Raw genomic sequence first — 19,698 nt, 5'->3', positions numbered from 1 at the left:
CTTCATTCCGGGGTGGTAGGCTCTTTAACAGTTCAGTGGTAAAGAAGAGAAGAGAAAGGGGAGAGGGTCTTATAGCCTCATTTTCTATTTTTGGACTTCAATTAGATCCTAGGTAATTGTGTATCAGTTGAGCCTCGGGGGACTTGGGTCTGGTCCTGTGCTCAGCAGAGACCTGTTTGAATGCTCTGAGAGTAATGTTTGATTATTTCTGGCTCTCTGAGATCTCAGCCCACAGGGAGCACCTGTAAATACTTTCTTGCCCCAGGGCACAAGGAGAGTAAAACTGCTTTTATAGATTACTGATTTGTTTGGGTGGGGACTCTTGTTCTCGATAGCAGGCTAATTGCTTTTCTATTCAGACCATTAATAGTCCACTGTCCTCTGGGAACCGGCTGCTTCTGCACCAGACAGGCGCTTATTTTGGTCTGGCCTTTCCAGCGTCTTTCACCCAAGGGTCTGCTGCTGGATGTAGTGCAGGGGTAGCTCCTTCCAAAGGAATTCACATGATTAACGTATTTCATTGCTGGTTCCAGACTGTGGATAAGTAGATGTTAAAAGAACCATCCACAGTGGTCCACCTTTATTATCATAATTATGATTTTCTTTCCTTTTGGGGGTTCCTATAAATTTTGTATTGAATTTGGGTAAATTGAAACATTTTAAATATTCTAGGATAGCTTTATATTTATTTGTTTTCTAAATACAGATTTTTTAATGGATTACTTTGCATAAAATAAGGCACACTGACAAGTTATGTTATGTCCTGTAGTAAACAAGTGCCTAGAAGATTTTCTATAATAATGCAGATGGTTATTTTCTAAAGTTTTATTAATTTGTATTTGCTAATTGTTTGGTTTCTTTAAGGTCAGACATTTAACACATTTCTGTGGTTTTGTGAACACAACTGTTCTTGCCCCACATGCCACCTCCTAGATTCTAGAAAAGTAGTGTTCTACAATCCTCGAAAGACAGTTTATTAGGAAATATTTCTAGAGTAGTCAGACTAAAATCTACTATTTTGTGTGTGTGTTTCTTATATTGCACAATGAATATTTTAGTGTCTTTGTGTTAAAGTTCCTGAAATATCACCATTAACTAAGGAAGATATGTGCTTAAAACAGTTTGGAAGGGGCTGCTTGAGTCCCCACCTCTCTCTGTTTATTCTCTAGAAGTGTTGGAGTCATAATGATAGGAGGCAGAGTGTGGACCCCCCTACCTTTTTTTTTAACTGGAAATGTTGAAATTTGTGATGGGAATGTGATGTTTCTACATTATTTATTTATGAGCAGGAGAATTTGGGGTGAAGATAGAATCTGGTGTGGACGTATATAGTGGTTAAGTAATGCATGATTTTGTTCGATATGAGGCGTGAAGGCAGCTGTGAAAACTAGATGGCGATTGGGTGACCAAATGCCTAATAAAAAAATGAGATTAAAAAAATGTCAAGTCTTAGAATGAAAAAAACCTGGGATCCTTGTGTCCCAATGATGGTGGGTTAGAGGTGGCAGCACGTGTAGTTGACAAGGACAGGGATAGGAAGACAATAACATCCTCAAAGGAGGATGAAGGGAAATCACTTGGGTCATACTTCTTTTTAAAATTTAAACTAGATAGTCAGAAACGTAATGAAATATCTCGTTTTCCAAAATGTACTATAGGTTTTAAAAGTACAAAGCCTCATTTGTGTTAATGCGGTAGTATTAAGAGCTTTGCAGATGAACAGAGGAATCTCTCTCATGGTTTGATAATAGCACCTGACTTCGGAGTGTTAGAAGGAATAAAAAGATTTATCTCAGAGCGCTCACTTCTCCATCTGACGCCTGCTGTTAGATTGGTACTTCTCATCACAGTCCGACCACCGTCTCCGTTTGCAGATCTGTTTTCCTGCCCTTGAGTCTTGGTTCAATTTCCTTGTTGTCAACACGGGGTCAGATGCTGCAGGTCCTCGTGCGGGGAGCTTCCTCCCACTGTCATACAAGGGCCAGACCCCAGTGCAGGCGGATGGGCCTGCAGCGCAAGGATGTGGCCTCCAGGTCCACAGCTGGGTCAGTGACATGGGGCCCCTGGCGCTCTGTCCTCTTGCTGCTTTGACTGCTGACCAGGACCGCTGTCAGAACCACAGCACACGTACGGTTAATTGGTTAAATTCTTAAACAGCTCTATTGAGGTATAATTTATATACAATTTATTTTGATTTTTTTTTCTTAATTTATTATAAAAAGTTTCAAACATACAGGAAGATTGAAAGAATTTTACAGCGAATACCCATATATACCCACTGCCTAGATTCTACAGTTAACATTTTACTATACTTGCTTTATCACATTGAGACTACATTTTAACATAAAATAAGACCACCTGATCCCAGCACTTAGAGGTTTCTTTCTGGCAGTCCAACAGCCTTTGCTTTTAACATAAGAAACGTTTAATCCTACGGGTTTTTATTCTACATCCATGAAAACCTGGTTACTTAATTAGAGATAACAGTGCCTAGATTGCTGCTGCATTAGCCATCAAGCCAGTGACAGAAGCCTTCAGGGATCCCTCTACGGGACACATGAGTCGCAAGAATAGTACGGTTGTGCCCCTGCCTGCCCCACTTCAGGAAGCTGGAGGCCCCCTGGGTTACAAGACAGCTGTGACTTCTGTTGGGACCTGTTGAAACTTGTCATATGTAACGGTGTGTGCCAGGTTCTTTGGGAAGCTGGATCAAATCCCAAACCTCAGCTGGAGCTGACAGAGGCTGTTCTTTATCGGATCTACAGAATAAAAAGGGCACAGAACTGCTGCTTGGAGTGGATGCTCTGGGGCTTCACATCTATGACCCTGAGAACAGGCTGACCCCCAAGATCTCCTTCCCGTGGAATGAAATCCGAAACATCTCATACAGTGACAAGGAGGTAGGACATGTCTGTACTGCAGATGCACCAGTGGTCCAGCAGAAGGACTTTCCCCATCTCTCCTTGCTGGAGCAATCCCCAGCCAGACTTCTCCTTGTTATCAATGAAATCCTTTAATTCTCAGGCTTTGGATTTTTTGGTTGTTGGTTTTTATAGTATTTACAGAACAGTATGGGCATCCTATTTTCAAATAGCCTCACTAAACCCCCCTGCTGACTAACAAGAGGCTGGGAAGTTCAACTTGTCAGTACTAAACCCCAAGGAAGTGTAAACAAACCAGAAAGTAACATTTTCTTATTGCTTGGCTTTCTATTTCTGTTGAGAAATTTTCTTTGTATTTTAAGTGTGGTATATGTTAAACCCTCTCCCTCTGTCCAGTGCTTGATACGTGTGATGGGGATATATATATATATATATATCCATATATATGTGTGTGTGTGTGTGTCTCAGCAATGATATAAGGGTATCAGGCTAACCTGCTTACAAGAATTTGAGAATAAAGTTTGAATAATTTAGGGTGAACACTGTACTAGAATTCAGATATTTCTATACAGGATGGTGACCTTTCCCAAATGCTGTAACCCTGTATTCATTCATTCATTCATTCATTCATTCATTCTTTGTTAATTGTAAAGGAATTGTTGAGCATCTGCTTTGTGTTAGGTTTCGTAGGGGAAATAAAGATTTAGAAAATCCAGTCTCAGCCCTCAAGGAAGTTGGAGTCAGGTAACACTTCAGCTGCTGTAATGCATAACTGCAGTGGAAGGGACTGATGGTGAGGAGGATGGTGATATAGTGCTTTTCCACTTACAAGCACTTTCACCGCTTATGATTCGGTCTTCACAAAAACACTGCTGTAAGAGGAGGGGCCCTGTTTTGGTTGTCTCTGTGTCACATCAGAAGACGGAGATGCAGAGGGATCAAGTGACCTGTGATCAGTGAGGGGAATAGCAGGGGCTGAGCTCCAGGTTCCCTGAAGCCACATTCCTGCTTTTCTGAGGGGCGCAGAGGATGAGCCCTGAGAGCACAGGGTACCGGGGAGAGAGAGCAGGCCTGGACGGTCCTCAGCGATGCGCTGGTGCCTGCACAGCCGGGACGCCGAGTGTGGAGTGGCAGGGACAGCTCATGTTGTTGTCTGCAGAGCCCCCACCCCTGAGCAGATTTCCTGTTTTCTCTTTCCTCGTAGCAACTCAAGGAAAGGAACACCAGGCCCCTGGTTTCCAACACGTGGTTGAGATCTACTCTGCCATGCTTGATGAGACAGATTGAGTTTCTTAATTCAAAACATTCTGGCTTTCAAATTTTTGTAAGGAGCCCAGGAGATGAGGATTAGGTATTTCTTTTTTAAAGTACTTCGGTTGAGGGCCGACCCGGTGGCTTGGCTGTTAAGTGCGCGCGCACCGCTGCTGGCGGCCCGGGTTTGGATCCTGGGCGCGCACCAACGCACCGCTTGTCCGGCCATCCTGAGGCCACATCCCACATGCAGCAACTGGAAGGATGTGCAGCTATGACATAGAACTATCTACTGGGGCTTTGGGGGGAAAAAATAAAATTAAATTAAATTAAATAAAAAAAAATACTTCCATTGAAAGCTCCACATGACTTAAAGCAGTAGGTGTGCCACGGTACAGCAGTTTTTCATCCCTAATTTCATAAAGTCTGTTTACTGCACATCCACATATTTGTGTGCTAAAGGTTCCCAAAACACTCGTTATTCACAGAACCCAAGGATTAAAGTCTCCCCTAGACACAATAAACTCTCATATACCCTCTCCTGTGGCAAGGCGCCATCATGTTGCATCATGTCAATAACTCACGCTGTAAGAGGGCCCCAAGCTGACTTGACATAATAGGAAGTTGTCTTGGTAGTTATGCATGACAGCCGTGCTGTCAAAACAGAAATGTTGGTTTATTTTAAGTGATCCATTGATTCTTTGTGTGTGTGCCCTGGCATGGCGCAGAGCCTGTGGTTTCCCCACTACTTGTGGTTTCCCACTGACAGCTCTGGGGTTTGACAGCAAGGCCAAAAATAAGATCACGAAATTCACAAATAGCGGCCTACACAAGAACAGTACTGCTTCTAAGTTAACTTGACCAAAAGCTAAACAAAGGATCATTTTCTGTCCTTGGTGTGCTAACTCCTTGTTGGGCAATATAACATGTGAAAGAAATATCCAAGAATATAACTTCCCAAACATTTATCTGCTTAGCAGGTCTTTCTTGGGAATGGATATCCCTTTTTATTTTGTAATCATTATTTATTTATTTATTTTTTCTCCCCAAAGCCCCAGTACATAGTTGTGTATCATAGTTGTAGAGTTGTAGCTCTTCTGTGTGGGACGCCGCCTCAGCACGGCTTGATGAGTGTTGCGTAGGTCTGTGCCCAGGATCCGAACCGGCGAACCCTGGGCCTCCAGAGCGGAATGTGCGAACTTAACCACTGCACCACTGGGCCAGCCCTGGATATCCCTTCTTAAAGTGCATCTTTGCAGTCTAGGATCTGCTGGTCTCCTCAGGAATGGTTGGGAACATCAGTTGCCATTTGTTCTTAATATGCTTCCCTGCCTAGTGGTCTGGCCCTGGTTCTCCTACTAAGCTACCACCCCATCCTTACCATTCGCTTTCTCTTCCCTTTGATTTCAGGAACTATGTTTTCCTCTTCTGCTCTAGTTTGTTCTTCTTTACACTTTACTTTCTTCCTTCTATTAACAGCTTTCATCAAATAATCCCCATGTTCAGAAATCTGGAGTGATGACTCCCTGTATGCTGTCACATCAAATCTAAACCCTTCTGACTGTCCACCCCCAGCCACCCTTGCCTTCCTCCAAGTCTAAACTCATGATATCGTCTTAGTCATCAAAGAGCTAAACAAACCCGCACACAGACACTCAGTGCTCATTTCCCCGTCTCTGCCTTATTTCTATTTCTCTCCCTGTCCAGAATGCCCCTCCATCCTACCTTTTAGCTTCTCTGTCATATTCTTTGTCTAATACCAGCTGAAGTCCCCTCCTACTACAAGACCTGCTTTGAACACCCAGGACATGAGTGATTTGTGCCACCAATGGAGTGCTACTATATGATATAATTCTTGAGTGATTGACTGTTGTTAGTCTAGTTCCAGCTGGGTTGTGAGCTTCCTGAAGGCAGGGCTGTGCCTTAGACACTACAATGTTGGCATCAAGGTTGGGCCTGTCAAGGGTTCTTGTTTCAGGTTTCCAAGCCTAAGGTGGTGCTGAGAGTACACCTTCCAGGATCCTGAACTTCCACAGCCCCAGACGTGGCACACACAGACACTTATAATTCACCATGGTTTAGTGCCTGGGCACCAGGAAGGCAGGACAAGACTGTGCCTTGTGCTGGATCTCTGCCAGCGTGGTTGCTGCTTTTGTGGAATCTCCCAGTTGGTGGTAACGTTCTAGGCTGTCAGACTGAAACTGTTCTGCTTCCTTCTTTCAGTTTACTATTAAACCATTGGATAAGAAAATTGATGTCTTCAAATTTAATTCCTCAAAGCTTCGTGTTAATAAGCTGGTAAGTTGAGACCCTGATTTTTATTACTGATAACTGTACTTCTTTTGAGAAGTTGAATGCCCTTTCTGAAAGAGTATGAGAATGACATCTTGTGAGATGACAGCTCACTTGGTACGCACTTTTCCAATAGGCCTTGAAAGACTCTTCTCTTGACTTAACCTAAAGAGTCAAACCTAAATTTTGTGATGAGGAATTGTTAAAAATTGTTTTTATTGGAGTACTTCATATATATAAAAGGATAAGTATGATTATGTATAAGGTATAAAGAATGACAAAAATAAATAGCTATGTGCCCACTACCCAGCTTTAAGAAATAGCACGCTTCCAATACTGTTGAAACCCCTCATGTAGGCACCCTGCTCTCTCCCCTCACACCTCCCTGAGGGGGATCATTATTCTATGCTGCATATTTATTATCCTCTTGCTTTTCATCAGAACTTGATTTCATATATGGCAAAAAAAATATGCTATAAAGTTTTGTATGTTTTTGAAATTTATGTATAAGTGCTGTCAACTGTATTCTTTCATTACTTGCCTTTTTCACACATTATTTTTTGAGATCTATGTTGATTCTTAAAGATATGATCCCTTCATTTTCACTGCTGTATAGTATTCCATTGTATGGATATATATGTGTGTGTGTGTATTTTTTCATTCTCCTATTAATGGACATAAGTGCTTTCCACTTCTGTGCCATTTTATTTTATTTTATTTTTAATTTTATTTATTTATTTCCCCCCAAAGCCCCAGCAGATAGTTGTAGGTCATAGCTGCACATCCTTCTAGTTGCTGTATGTGGGACGCGGCCTCAGCATGGCAGGAGAAGCAGTGCGTCGGTGCGCGCCCGGGATCGAACCCGGGCTGCCTGCAGTGGAGCGTGCGCACTTACCCGCTAAGCCACGGGGCCGGCCCATTTTGTGCCATTTTAAAAAGGCTGTTACGAACATTCTCGTATCTGCCTCCTGGTTCATGGGCAATAGTTTCTCTAGAGTTTAGAGAATATATACACACAGCCCTGCAAGTGCAGGGCTATAGTATATGTCCAAATTCAGGATGATGCCACATCATTTTCCAAAGAAAGTGAATTAATTTACAGATCCAACAGTAGGGGAGTGAGACTTCCTTTTGCTTTATATCCTCCACAATTGTATTATCAGCTTTTTAAATTTTTTGCCAATCTTGTGCATATAAAGTGGTATCTCAGTGTCATATTAAATTTGCATCTTTATATTTACTAATGAGGTTGAACACCTTTTTGTATGTTTATTGGCAAGTCTTGTTGTCTCTTCTGTCAAATACTTATTTTATGTCTTTTAGCTATTTTTCTCTTGGGTTGGTTGTTTTCTGTATTGGTGATATCTTCTCCCAGTTTGTGGCTTATTTTTCCTCTTTTTTATAATGTTTTGACAAACAAAAAATTTTTAATTTCAATGTTGACAAATGTATATATCTTTTCCTTAATCATTGGTGGTTTTTGTGTCTTGCCATCTTTCCTTATCCTATATCATAAAGATATTCTATATTCTCTTCTAAAAGTTTCAAGGGCTTGATCTTCACATTTAAGTCTTTCATCCTTCTGGAATTGATTTGTGCATATGGTATAAGGGAGGGATATGCTTTATTTTTTCCACATGAATAACCTCTTGACCCAGCCCAACCTATTGAATGAACTTTCCTCTCCTCCCTGCTCTGCAGAGCCACCTCCTGACTTAGGAGAGGGAGGTGCATCTGGAAGACATGCTGAAGTTTCATCAATTTCTCTCTTCGCTTGTGTTTTTTGCTGCTTGGCACATCAGAGACTCCCTCATTTTGCCTGTCTCCAGAGCCGAGAGCACTCGAGGCCATTGGCGGGGCTTTGGGGTTTCCCTCCATGCTTTCCTCTTCAGATTTCCTGTTGCCCACAAGAGCCCTCAGACCAAAATGCTGTAGTGCTGGTCAGCTGATAGGCAGTGAAGTAAATTTGTGAGCTTAACACCTCTTGCCTCTGTGACCACAGATTCTCCAGCTATGTATCGGGAACCATGACCTTTTTATGAGGAGAAGGAAGGCTGATTCTTTGGAAGTTCAGCAGATGAAAGCCCAGGCCAGGGAGGAGAAGGCTAGAAAGCAGGTGAGCAAGATGTGTTGGAACTTCTGTTGTTAGCAGTCTGTGGGCTTTGGCCTGGGAGGGGAGGTAGGGAGTGGTCATGGGCTGACAGGAGTCATTTGGCCATGGATATGCCTGCTCTTATTTTATCCCTGTTGCGTCTTTATTGGCTGATGCCCAGCTGGCGAGGTGTCAGCTCTGGAAATGAGGAGTAAACTCTAAGGCCATATCTAAAAGCAGCATGTCTAGTTATTTCTCCACTTAAGTGAAGTAAGTCAAGTGTGATGAATGCAGGTTTGGGAAGAGATAGCCAAGCATGCGTGTATCCATCCATCCATCCATCCACCTCTCGTCCATCTAGCTGGCTTTCTCTCTTTTTGCCTTCCCGTCTCCTTTGCCCGGCCTTCTCCTTTTCTAATTAGATGGTGATGGAATGCATGGCGGCATTTCAGTGCTCGCTGCTGGAATGCTAATTAGACTCCGGCCGCACTTCCTGCTGCAGGTCAGCCCAAGCCACACGTCGCCCGCAGCGGGAGGGGCGGGGAGCGCGTATCAGCAGACTAGACGGTCTGCATCATTGTTTTCTACTCACAGACCTTTTCGACTCACCGAAATCCACACAACTAATCTGAGCCTCGCTGCTGAGAATATCAGTTGTGGTTTTGGATGAACCACTAGAGAGAATGGCAGCAACTGCAGTCTGCTGCCCTCAGGACTCGCAGGCCCAGAGGTGTAATAATTAGACTGTGTGCAGCTCTCTGATTTGGGTACTCCGAGACTTAGAATGAAACGTGCAGTTTGATCCAGTATGCTTTCAGCTCTCCATCTCTTTGCTTTCCGAGACGGTGGGCCATAGATGTGCTCTTTGGATGATTTGGGGGTGATGGAACGGATTATGTTGGACAGAGAAATGGTCCTGAGCCAGCATGGGGTCATAATGGCAACTTAAAAGAAGAGCCCTCTTTGACTTCTTTTCAGGAGAGCAAAGCTTAGAAGTGAGAGATCCGAAAACAGCAAGGAGCGTGTAGGCCTTTGGGCTGTGGCAGACAGTAGCATGAGCACAGCCCAGAACTGCACTGCCTGTAGAACAGCAGAGGCCATCCCGAGCATCTGCAGACCGCAGGTCAGGGGCTCTGTTGGGCCTGTGGTGCAGACCCTGATCTTAGAGCCAGATGCCACACTTGGTATGTGACGTTAGTGAATGGCTTACCTTCCAGAGCTCAGTTTTTTCATCTGTCAAGTGGAGCTAATCATACCTCTTCTCTGTCTCAGATCAAAGGACACGTTGTACCCGAAAGTCTCTGTAAGCTTAAACCACTTGGCAGACGGGAGGTCCGTTTTACTTGGGGTGGAGGTCTCAGGGAAAGTGCAATGCTGGGAACAGAAGGGAATTGCCTGCACTTTTTTCAAGCAGAGAATAATGGAGCTATAGTAATCCACCTAATGGAAATCTTAATATGATGGAAATTAGAGAACAAATTGGCTAAGCTTTTCATTGACCTGCAAGAGGAAAATTGAAGAAGAATTTACGCTATTTTATTGCTTCTCTTTGCATTATTCCTTCGAGTCTCAATGCATTTGTTTTTGGCTTAGTATTTAGAAAAAGCAACAGTCATAGAAACCTTTTGTTTGGGAGAAGATTGAAGCAAGAAATAAGTAATTAAATGTGCTTTAATTATTTAAGGAAGAAAGTAGTGCAGTGGACACTTCTGGCTTCTGCTTTCTGAACTCAGTTAGTACCCTCGGATCACAGAGAATAGCACTTGTCCTGTGCTTGTGTCCCTTATTAAGCTCAGCATGTGGTCCAATTAATACAGTGATCCAGAAGGCAAGAGAGGTGGTGGCTGCTTTCTACTGGTGCCTTAAGGACGGTGGGCTGTGTTCCCTGCCTGGCTCCCTCTTGTTGCAGGCCTGGCTCAGGAGTTGCCTCCGTGTGAGGCTGTGAGAGTCTGTGCTGTGGCTGCTGCAGCTTCCCCCTGCAAAACACAATGTGTGAACTACTGATGCGTCACACAGAATGATTCCATCTTCTCTGTGGGTCAGAGGCAAGAAGGGAGCTATTGTTGATGAAATGAGAGATGTGGGAGGGGTCCATGTGGATTAGAAATGGCAAGGTGGCTCATCCACCCAGATGAGAAAGCTCTGTGTTTCTGGGGCTCCATCTCAGGGAGAAGGAACCTGCATTGTGTCCTGTCAGCCACAGGGCAGAGTCACGTGAGGTCTCCCAACAAAAAGGCGTATTGGCAAGGTAGCCGTTTCAGCACAGTGTGTGAGAATGCCTCCTTCAATCCAGTAGAGACTGGGCTTGGTTTTTTGTTGTTTGTTCATTCACCACTAGCTGTTTTTTCAGGGAGCACAGCTTTCAACTCTACAGCTGGTTTAGGACAGAGGGTGGTGGCGACAAGAATGACACTGGCTACTTAAAGTAAAGAGAAACAAGGGTCTCCAAAGGGGAGCGTTCTTGGATCCCTGTGGCACCAGAGGCCCTGAGCCCTGGGACTGACTGCTCTCGTTCCCCCGCAGATGGAGCGGCAGCGCCTCGCTCGAGAGAAGCAGATGAGGGAGGAGGCTGAACGCACAAGGGACGAGTTGGAGAGGAGGCTGCTGCAGATGAAGGAAGAAGCAACAATGGCCAACGAAGCACTGGTGATTTTTGAGGGGTCTGCGTCTCAGGAAGCTACACGGGGACTTCCTCAGTTTTCTGGAGTTAGGCCTCCTGAGGACCACGAATTAGCAACATTTGCTTTGACACTTTATATCGGCTTAAAAAAAAATCAGTGCCTTTTCTTCCCCCTGTGTTGGCAGAAGCAGATTTGGGTTGAGTTCTTGTGCAGCCAGAATCCACTTTCACCGTGGCTGCCTCTAAAGCAGGGCTCCTCAACCTCGGCACGACAGACACCGGGGTCAGATCATCCTTTGTGGGAGGAGCTGTCCTGTGCATTGAAGGATGTTTAGCAGTGTCCCTGGCCTCTGCCCACTAGACACCAGTAGCACCACCTCACCCCCCAGTTTGTGACAATAAAAAAGGTCTCCAGACATTGTTCTATGTCCCCCAGGGGGCAAACTCTCCTCTGGTTTTGAACCGCTGATTTAAAGGGAAAGAAGAACGGTTAAGTTGGTTTTCTCCCTCATAAAGCATAAGCCTCAGCTCAGGTGGGTATGTAAAAAAGGTGCTTTCTTGTTGCTTCCCATGAATGGAACCTGAAGGGCCCTTCTGAAAAGTTGAGGGGTGTGGCTTGTCATCTGTTGCCAGAGTGTCATCTGAGGGGACACTCAGTGGCAGGGCCCCCAAGGAGCCCAAGACTCTGTTTCTTGCTGACCTGAGTGTCTGAGGCCAGATCTGGGCGGGGTAACAGGCACGTGATCCCCGTTCCAGCTGACAGCACTCTTCTCCCCAGATGCGGTCTGAGGAGACGGCTGACCTGTTGGCAGAAAAAGCCCAAATCACTGAGGAGGAGGCAAAACTCCTGGCACAGAAGGCCGCAGAGGCCGAACAGGAAATGCAGCGCATCAAGGCCACAGCCATTCGCACGGAGGAAGAGAAGCGCCTGATGGAGCAGAAGGTGCTAGAGGCCGAGGTGCTGGCACTGAAGATGGCCGAGGAGTCAGAGAGGAGGTCAGAAATGGGGGGAAGGTAGGGGTCCTGGGCACTGGGGCCAGGGCAAGGGGCCGCTTGGTCCTAACCCTGCCCTGAGGCAGAGCTTGACTGCAGCTGTCCTCAGGCTGCTTCTCCATCTTCTGGGGCAAGGGAGAGGCTCCTTTGACAGGTTGGTGGGGACTGGTGCTTAATCTGGTTTGGCGGCTGGAGCCTGCAGAAGGACACAGGAACACAGTTCTCTTGTCGAGTGGACCTCTGGTCACGCGTGTGCCTTTGTGATAAGCCCCTGTCCCTCTGATGGCTGTGTTTGTAGGAAAACCTTCAAGCATGTCCACAGGCTGCTTTTAGCTGAGGAGATGTAAGAAGGCTCTTCTTACATTTAAAATATGTGGTTCTTTTCCCTTTTTGTTTAGGGGCCCTGTGGGAAGACAGCAGCTATTTACCTTTAAAGTAGAAACTAGGCACCCTCTTCCCTGCAGCCCTTCCTTGGTGCTGAGGCTCCTGAGGCAGATGGGAGGGGAGGGCTAGGATTCTCTCTATGGCCAGGAGGCCCCAGCTCACGACCAGGTTGAAGGATGGACCTGTAGTCTGTACTTTTTAAAGACTACTCTAGGCTCTGGATTGTTCTGGTCCTGCGGCCTTCAGATAAACACTGGCACATTCCCCACAGCATTTGGCTCTGTTTAAATGAACAATACCTGGGAATGTTGTCCTTGCTTGGAAGTTCTGATTTCATGTAAATGTCCCCCTTGCCCTCCACCATCCTTGTTTGCTTGGTCTGGTGCCATCCTCAGGGTTAACCCGGGTCCCTCCTCTCTAGGTACGTAAGGGAGAAGAGGGGTCTCTTTCTTCCACCTGTCATCTTCAGTGGAGCTGACAGCTACTCCTTTCCTTGCAGGGCCAAGGAGGCAGATCAGCTGAAGCAGGACCTGCAGGAAGCCCGCGAGGCCGAGCGAAGAGCCAAGCAAAAGCTCCTGGAAATCACCACCAAGCCCACATACCCGGTGAGCCTGGGTAGGGGCCACCAGCCTGCAGCTGCTCAAGACCTGATAACCTTCCCTTTCCTCCCAGCCCTTCGGTTCACCTGGCGGTGCCTTCAGGGTGACTCTTCAAGCAGACACATGGTGCAATGAGTGATGCAGAGAGCCTGCAGTTAGGGACTGGGTAGAACACCTGGTCTGCCATTTGGCCTTGGGCTAGTTAGTCACCTCTCTGATTTCAGAGGGAACAGGCAACAGGGCCTTTTCCAGCTCTGAAATGTTTTTGTTATTCTAAGTAAGTAATAGAGTCCCAAGTTATCCTCAAGAGAATTTGCTCTCTAGCGTCTCAAGGCCAAGCTGAATGTAATCTTCAACTACTGGTATATACCATATGCCATCATTGTAGTTCTGGGCAGGGACAGCCTGTGTACTCAGAGTGAACTACTGCCGTGCATGAACCAGCTTCCAACCTCAATTTTGGGACAAGGAGGCCAACTTCGATTAAATAGGGTCACAGGGGCCGGCCCCGTGGCTTAGCGGTTAAGTGCGCGCGCTCTGCTGCTGGCGGCCCGGGTTCGGACCCCGGGCGCGCACCGACGCACCGCTTCTCCCGCCACGCTGAGGCCACATCCCACATACAGCAACTAGCAGGATGTGCAGCTATGACATACAACTATCTACTGGGGCTTTGGGGAAAAAAGGAGGAGGATTGGCAATAGATGTTAGCTCAGAGCCCATCTTCCTCAGCAAAAAGAGGAGGATTAGCATGGATGTTAGCTCAGGGCTGATCTTCCTCACACAAAAAAATAAATAAATAAAAATAAATAAATAGGGTCACAAAATGAATAGAGAAGCCTCTTCTCTTCCTTTCCTCTGTGCGTTCAGTTCAGCAGACATTTTTGCATACCTGTTCTGTTCTATATAATACCAGGCAGATGCAGAGCCTTTGTATCGACAGGTGTACAGATGCCTAGAGGAGACCTTAGCTCAGCCTTGAGGGGCAGGAGAGGCTCAGGATGGTGCCTGAGCTGACTCTTGAAGGGAGACTAGGAACTAGCCAGGTGGGAAAGCGATGATAGGGTACAGGGTATTCTAGGCAAGTGCACCAATGTGCACTCAGCACAAATGCACGCACGGCACGTTCACACACACAACACAGACATGCACACAGTAAAGAGGCACCCAGGGCACAGAGGCATAAGCTCAGGGTTTGAGATGGAGGGAAATGTGAGCAGTTTGCTATTGTCATCTGTTCTGGTTATCTATTACCGTGTGACAAGCCACCCCAAGCCAGCCAGGCAGCTCAAAACAACCATTTGTTATTCTCTCTCATGGCTTGGTGGGTTGATTGGGCTGATGGTCCTTCCTCAGGATCTTTGAGGCTGTTGCAGGCAGATGGCAGCTGGACTGGAATCATCCGAGGGCTCATTTGGGCTGGACACCCAAGATGTGTGTGTTTTGAAAACATACATTGCAGCAAACTTTATACATTGTTCTAACAATAAATCAATCCTGGAGGAGATCATCCATATCAGCTTTTTAATCATATTCCGTTGTATGGGTGGATCATAATTCATCTAACCAGTCCCCTGTGGATGGGTGTTTAGTCTGTTTTCTTTTGCAGTTATGAACAAAACGGCTCTGAACATCTCTGAACACAAATCTTTGCATGTCCATGTGGATATAGTAGAGTAAATTCTCACAGATAGAGCTGTATGGTCAGATTTTCCATTCTGATGGTCTCCACAGAGGTCATACCAGTGCCTGCTCTCAGGTAGTGCAGCACCTGGCACTCACCTTTCCGGACATTTTTATGATGTATAACATACATACAGAGAAGTGTCCAAATTGTAACTATACAGCGTGATGAATTTTCACAGACTTAACACACCCATGTACCCAGCACTCAGATCAGAAAACAGAATGTTGTAGTACCCCAGAAGCCCCCTCTCAGCACCACCTTTGATACCCACACAGGCAGTCTGCCTCAGGCTTGTTATTGTCTCAAGTGCATGCTCTGAGCCTCTGCTCTTTCCCAGACACTGTCCTAGACTCAGTAAAGGATCCAAGGATGAAATAGAAGCAGATCCTGCCCTCAGGAAACTTGCTAACAGTAGAAAGATGAAGACACAGCCAAAAAGGATTCTTTTACGGGGTGGCATTAGAGAAGTGCCATTGCAGAACCGGAAACACAGTGTTAATGCACAGCAAAGAAAAGAGTTGCCGTCTGGCCAAGACGGATCCAGAAAGGTTTTGGTGCGGAATCGTAGTATTTGAGAAGCACCTTGGAAGAGAGATGGAGGATAGGGAGGAGGCATGGTTTAAGCAAAGGGACAGAGATGGGACAGCAGAGTGATCCAAGGGGTAACAAATGATACATTGACGATTTTGTGGGGCAAATGGAGGAAGAAGCTGGAGGAGTAGTTTGGGGCCATATTTTAGATGACTTTGTTCTGGGATGAGAAAGTCCTCAAAACAAATCTAATTGCTTCACCCTCTGCTTCAGGCCACACTCTGGCTTGATCTTCTGAATCCAAGCCCCTCAGCATTCAGGGGAGCTCTTTATGGTCCAGTCCAGTCTCCCACCTGCCTCTCCACACTGACACTGCAGGCACTCGGCATTCTCGCCGAGCACCCTCTGCGCTGCCCAGTGCCAGCCTCTTGCCTGGCAAGCCTTCTCCTCTGGCATGTCCTCGGATGTCACCAGAAGCAGCATCTCTTCTAGCATACCTTTTCCAGCTTTCTCGGCCTCTGTTCACTCCCTGGCTACAGTGTTTACCTGTTTAATTGTGATGATCTGCAAATGCATCTGTTTACTGAAAAAGACTTTCAGCTGCTCAGAGCCAGGGACCCAGTCTTGTTCTCTGCCTCTCCAGCTCCTACCTAGCATGGGGCCCGGGTATTTCCTCGTGAAGAAGTGAGTGGGTGTTGTGTTTAGTTTGGCTGAGCGTGAAGAACAGTTAGAGGCTTGAAGGGAGAGGAATGATTTGCCTGGATTTGGGATCTTTGGGGCTGATCACCTGGCAGCAGCGAGTATAGAAAGATTAAAGAGAGGAGACACAGGGGTGACAGTTGTGACGGGAGCCCATGGTGGTACTGGGAGACAGGGCTCACACTATGCCTATTGCCTTTGCGTCTGTTGGAAGGTCAGTGCTAACACAGCAGTGCCCCTCTGTTCTTGTAGAATCAGAACCTCCTAATCGATTTCTCGTTCATAGCCCATGAACCCACTTCCAGCGCCGTTGCCTCCTGACATACCAAGCTTCAACCTCATTGGTGACAGCCTGTCTTTCGACTTCAAAGATACTGACATGAAGCGGCTTTCCATGGAGATAGAGAAAGAAAAGTACGTAGCCTCCTTCATCCTCCCCTGTGCCCTGCTTGGGCAGGCGGTGAACTAGAGTGAGTCTATCTTATCTGGGGAAAGTGGAGGGTTGCCGCAGCAGCCTGTCGCTAGCTCCTGCAAAGGTTTGCTCTGTTCTCACCCACTGGAGGAAGAATTTCCTAATCAGAAATGAAGGACAACAGACCAGCTTTCAATCTTCCAGGACAAAAATGATGCTTGATTGGTGACCTGGAGTTTATAGTGGCGCAAAAACCTCACCTAAAGTATAAGACTGATTGTCAGGGGTCCTCGAGTCAGCCAGACTGCTGTTCACATGGTAATAGAGCATGTGATAATGTTCTAAGCTGGTAATAGAACATGTTTCCTAGTTGTGTTCTCTGGCGGCTGAGGTCTGTGGTGGTTCCTGTGTCTAGAATGAAGGTGGAGGAGAAGAAACTCAGGCTCGAGGCTGAGGAAAGCAAACAGCCAGGGCAACAGCCGAGCTGAGCCAGCCCCGCTGCATGTAGTAGCACTGAGCTGAGCCCAGCACGCCCTGTTCACAGCAGCTTTTGCTGAGCTGTCTTCTTCCTTCGTTTTGTGGTCACTGGAAGTGGATCCGTGATGAAAAGGCATCCCACTGCAGAGGACGTTTAACCGAGGTCCCCTAATTCAGAGCCATAGGGAAATCGACCAGCTGTGCTGTGGCTTGCCAGAGGAGAATCACAGTAGCTGGCATGTACTGAGTGCCTCGGCACCAGGGTTTTTCAGCTTTTGTCTCATTTCATTCCCACCAGCTAACATCAGACTGACATGAAAGGTAGGTTTTAGTGTTTCCATTTATAAATGAAAACCCAGATTTAGAGCATTTAAGGAACTCACCCAGCATCCCACAGCTGATGAGGGACAGACCTGAGCGGGGGTTCAGCCTCTCGCCTTGCTGACTCTATAGCCTGTGTGCTTTCACCTTGTTTAGCACCCTGGGATAACCCTCTCGGGGAAGTGTCTTCTTAGAGCCCAGCGTGGGCAACCATGAGTCGAGCTGTGTGTCTCTTTGGGCTCGCATACTGAGGGTATAGATAAGTAGCCAGTGAGCCAGAGTCGCTGTCCGTCATATCTGCTGTCTGAGTTCCCCTTCCAGCCTTTTACCACTGTCCAGGCATAGTAAGTGTTATGTGGCTGTGATCAGGGTGAGGCCACACTCTATTCTGTGTCCTGCTTTTTTATAGTTTGTATTTTCTTACTTATGACCCATACACATGTAGCCATGGAAATTACTATAGAATGTTCCTTGGCATTTGTGTTGCATGGTTTGCCTGGCCAAGCCCTTGTAGTTGGACGCTTTGAGGGTGGTCTCCAGCTCTTCACCATCATAGATACAGTGTATCTACTTGCAGGTGGTACTGGGGGTCTTTTTCTTCCTGGTGTTGGCAGGGTGAGCTTCTGTCATCTTTAGGAGATGATGTCCCAAAACAAGTAGAGGTGTGGCCACGGCCTATCAGAAGAGGTCACTTGAATGGAGGTAATTCTTCGAGAAGGATTGAGACAAGGAGATTGTTTTGGATGCCAGGAAGCTTGTTTCATGTGTTGTTTTTTGTATAGAACTACGAGCTGTCTGTTACAACTGGTATTTGTAGAGCACTTTATGAGGGTTTACAGAGGGCTTTCCTACATAGCCCTGTGATCATTATCCCTATTTTATGGATGAAGAAACAGATTTAGTCAGAGCAGTTAAGTGACTGGCCCAAGCTGCAGGACCCATGAGCGGCAGAGTCAAGACGCGTACCCCTGGCTTCAGAGCCTGGGTCCCACACTGAGCAGCTTGTGGGTCTGGAGCATCTCAGTTCTGATATGTCTCACTATTGGCCCAAGCCGTGTATCCTCTTGCCAACAGAGTGGAGTATATGGAGAAGAGCAAGCACCTGCAGGAGCAGCTCAATGAACTCAAGACTGAGATCGAGGCCTTGAAACTCAAAGAGAGGGAGACGGCCTTGGATATTCTGCACAACGAGAACTCTGACCGGGGCGGCACCAGCAGCAAGCACAATACCATTAAAAAGGTACTAAGTCTCTTATCTTTTGCTGATCAGGACAGTCATTAATGAAATGTGACGTTGGCATCTGGTTTCCTCGGTAGCCGAATCATTAGACTATTGTCATTTTTTATGTGTACTTAGTTGAGGAAATTTTTTGACTCCTGCCAGCAAGGGAATTTAATCTGCCAGTGACTATGAACCCATTGGCTTGATGGAAGGGGAGCTTGTGTTAAAAGCTCTGATGAAATGAATCACTGTTACAGGACGGGTTTTGATCCATCATTTAGCAGTAAAGCAGTTCTGTCTTTTAGGCCAAGGGGAGTTATGCCCAGGGAGCTGCCTTACTTAATGAGAAAGCAAAATGAAAAGGAGGCTGTCGAGAATGGACTCTCCCTCTAGCCTCTTTGTGTTTTTAAGTGGCAAGGACCATATAATTCTGTTCTTGATTTAGAAACCAAATTCTGAATTTTTAACTTTTTCATACTTAAAAGGAAGTATCTAGAAGAACATTAATGTTTTAAAAGATGACTTCATTTATGTTGCTAACAGTTCACATCTCTCTCCACTTATATTTTGAGGTTTCAGCATTTTAGAGGAAGTTAAATTCTGTACTAAATATCAGCCCCAGAGTATTCTTCTGTTATGTTGGGCAAAGCAGAAAGGTCCTCTGTTGCCAGTTGATGTCTGCTCCAAACTGATAGCCCCGGATCAGGTTAACACCTGTAAAATCGGTGTCATTAAGATAAGATGGTTCATTGAGTTTAAATAATGATCATTTAGGTATGTTTAATTTTTACTCTTTACCTTAGTCTTTAAAATGGTCTCCCAGTTTAAGGAATATCTGTTGTCAGTGGTTAAGCTGTATCTGAAAACTCTCAGGGATCGGTGTCCACCTGCCATCATTGATGGGACAGTTGGGAGCCCCGAATTCTCTCTCTTGACTCCAGTTTGTCTTGGCACCGGGTAGAGAATTCCTTTTAATAGCATAACCTAGAAGGAAAGATCTTTCCGCATTCCGCATTCTTCTTTGCTCTGGCTTCTGTACTTTACTGAGTTTCCCTTCCAAAACCAAATTATTAAACAGTTAGCGAAGGGGGAGCTGAAGTGAGGCCTCAGCCAGTGAGCAGAGAGGAAGATGGTGACGGGGCCAGTGAGCCAGTCAGCCCTGGGAGGAGCTGCCTCGGCCCCGCCCCCCCGGCCCCCACTGACTCGTGGGCACTGAGAGCAGCTTCATCTCTGCCCCTG

The 19,698-nt window shown here is 46.2% G+C and overlaps 1 protein-coding gene across 6 annotated transcripts in view; it reads left to right on the top strand.

Moving 5' to 3' along the window:
• The window catches only part of NF2 (NF2, moesin-ezrin-radixin like (MERLIN) tumor suppressor), an 81,197-nt gene that overhangs the window by 44,492 nt on the left and 17,007 nt on the right, over positions 1-19,698 (top strand). For 4 of the 6 annotated variants that reach the window (XM_087423986.1, XM_087423987.1, XM_004429806.3 and 1 more), the window contains exons 8-15: positions 2,766-2,900; positions 6,357-6,431; positions 8,428-8,541; positions 11,041-11,163; positions 11,916-12,133; positions 13,014-13,119; positions 16,314-16,441; positions 18,312-18,477. In XM_087423986.1, coding sequence (XP_087280112.1) covers positions 2,766-2,900; positions 6,357-6,431; positions 8,428-8,541; positions 11,041-11,163; positions 11,916-12,133; positions 13,014-13,119; positions 16,314-16,441; positions 18,312-18,477 — 1,065 coding nt within the window. Of the gene's footprint in view, positions 1-2,765; positions 2,901-6,356; positions 6,432-8,427; positions 8,542-11,040; positions 11,164-11,915; positions 12,134-13,013; positions 13,120-16,313; positions 16,442-18,311; positions 18,485-19,698 lie in introns of all 6 variants that reach the window. The other 2 variants (XM_087423988.1, XM_087423989.1) reach the window with 2 other exon arrangements.

Source organism: Ceratotherium simum, chromosome 35 (genome assembly GCF_057802395.1).
Source record: "Ceratotherium simum simum isolate JZ-2026a chromosome 35, ASM5780239v1, whole genome shotgun sequence".
NCBI lineage: Eukaryota > Metazoa > Chordata > Mammalia > Perissodactyla > Rhinocerotidae > Ceratotherium > Ceratotherium simum.
Note: the sequence above shows the minus strand (reverse complement) of the source record. Positions and strands in the feature narration are given on the sequence as shown.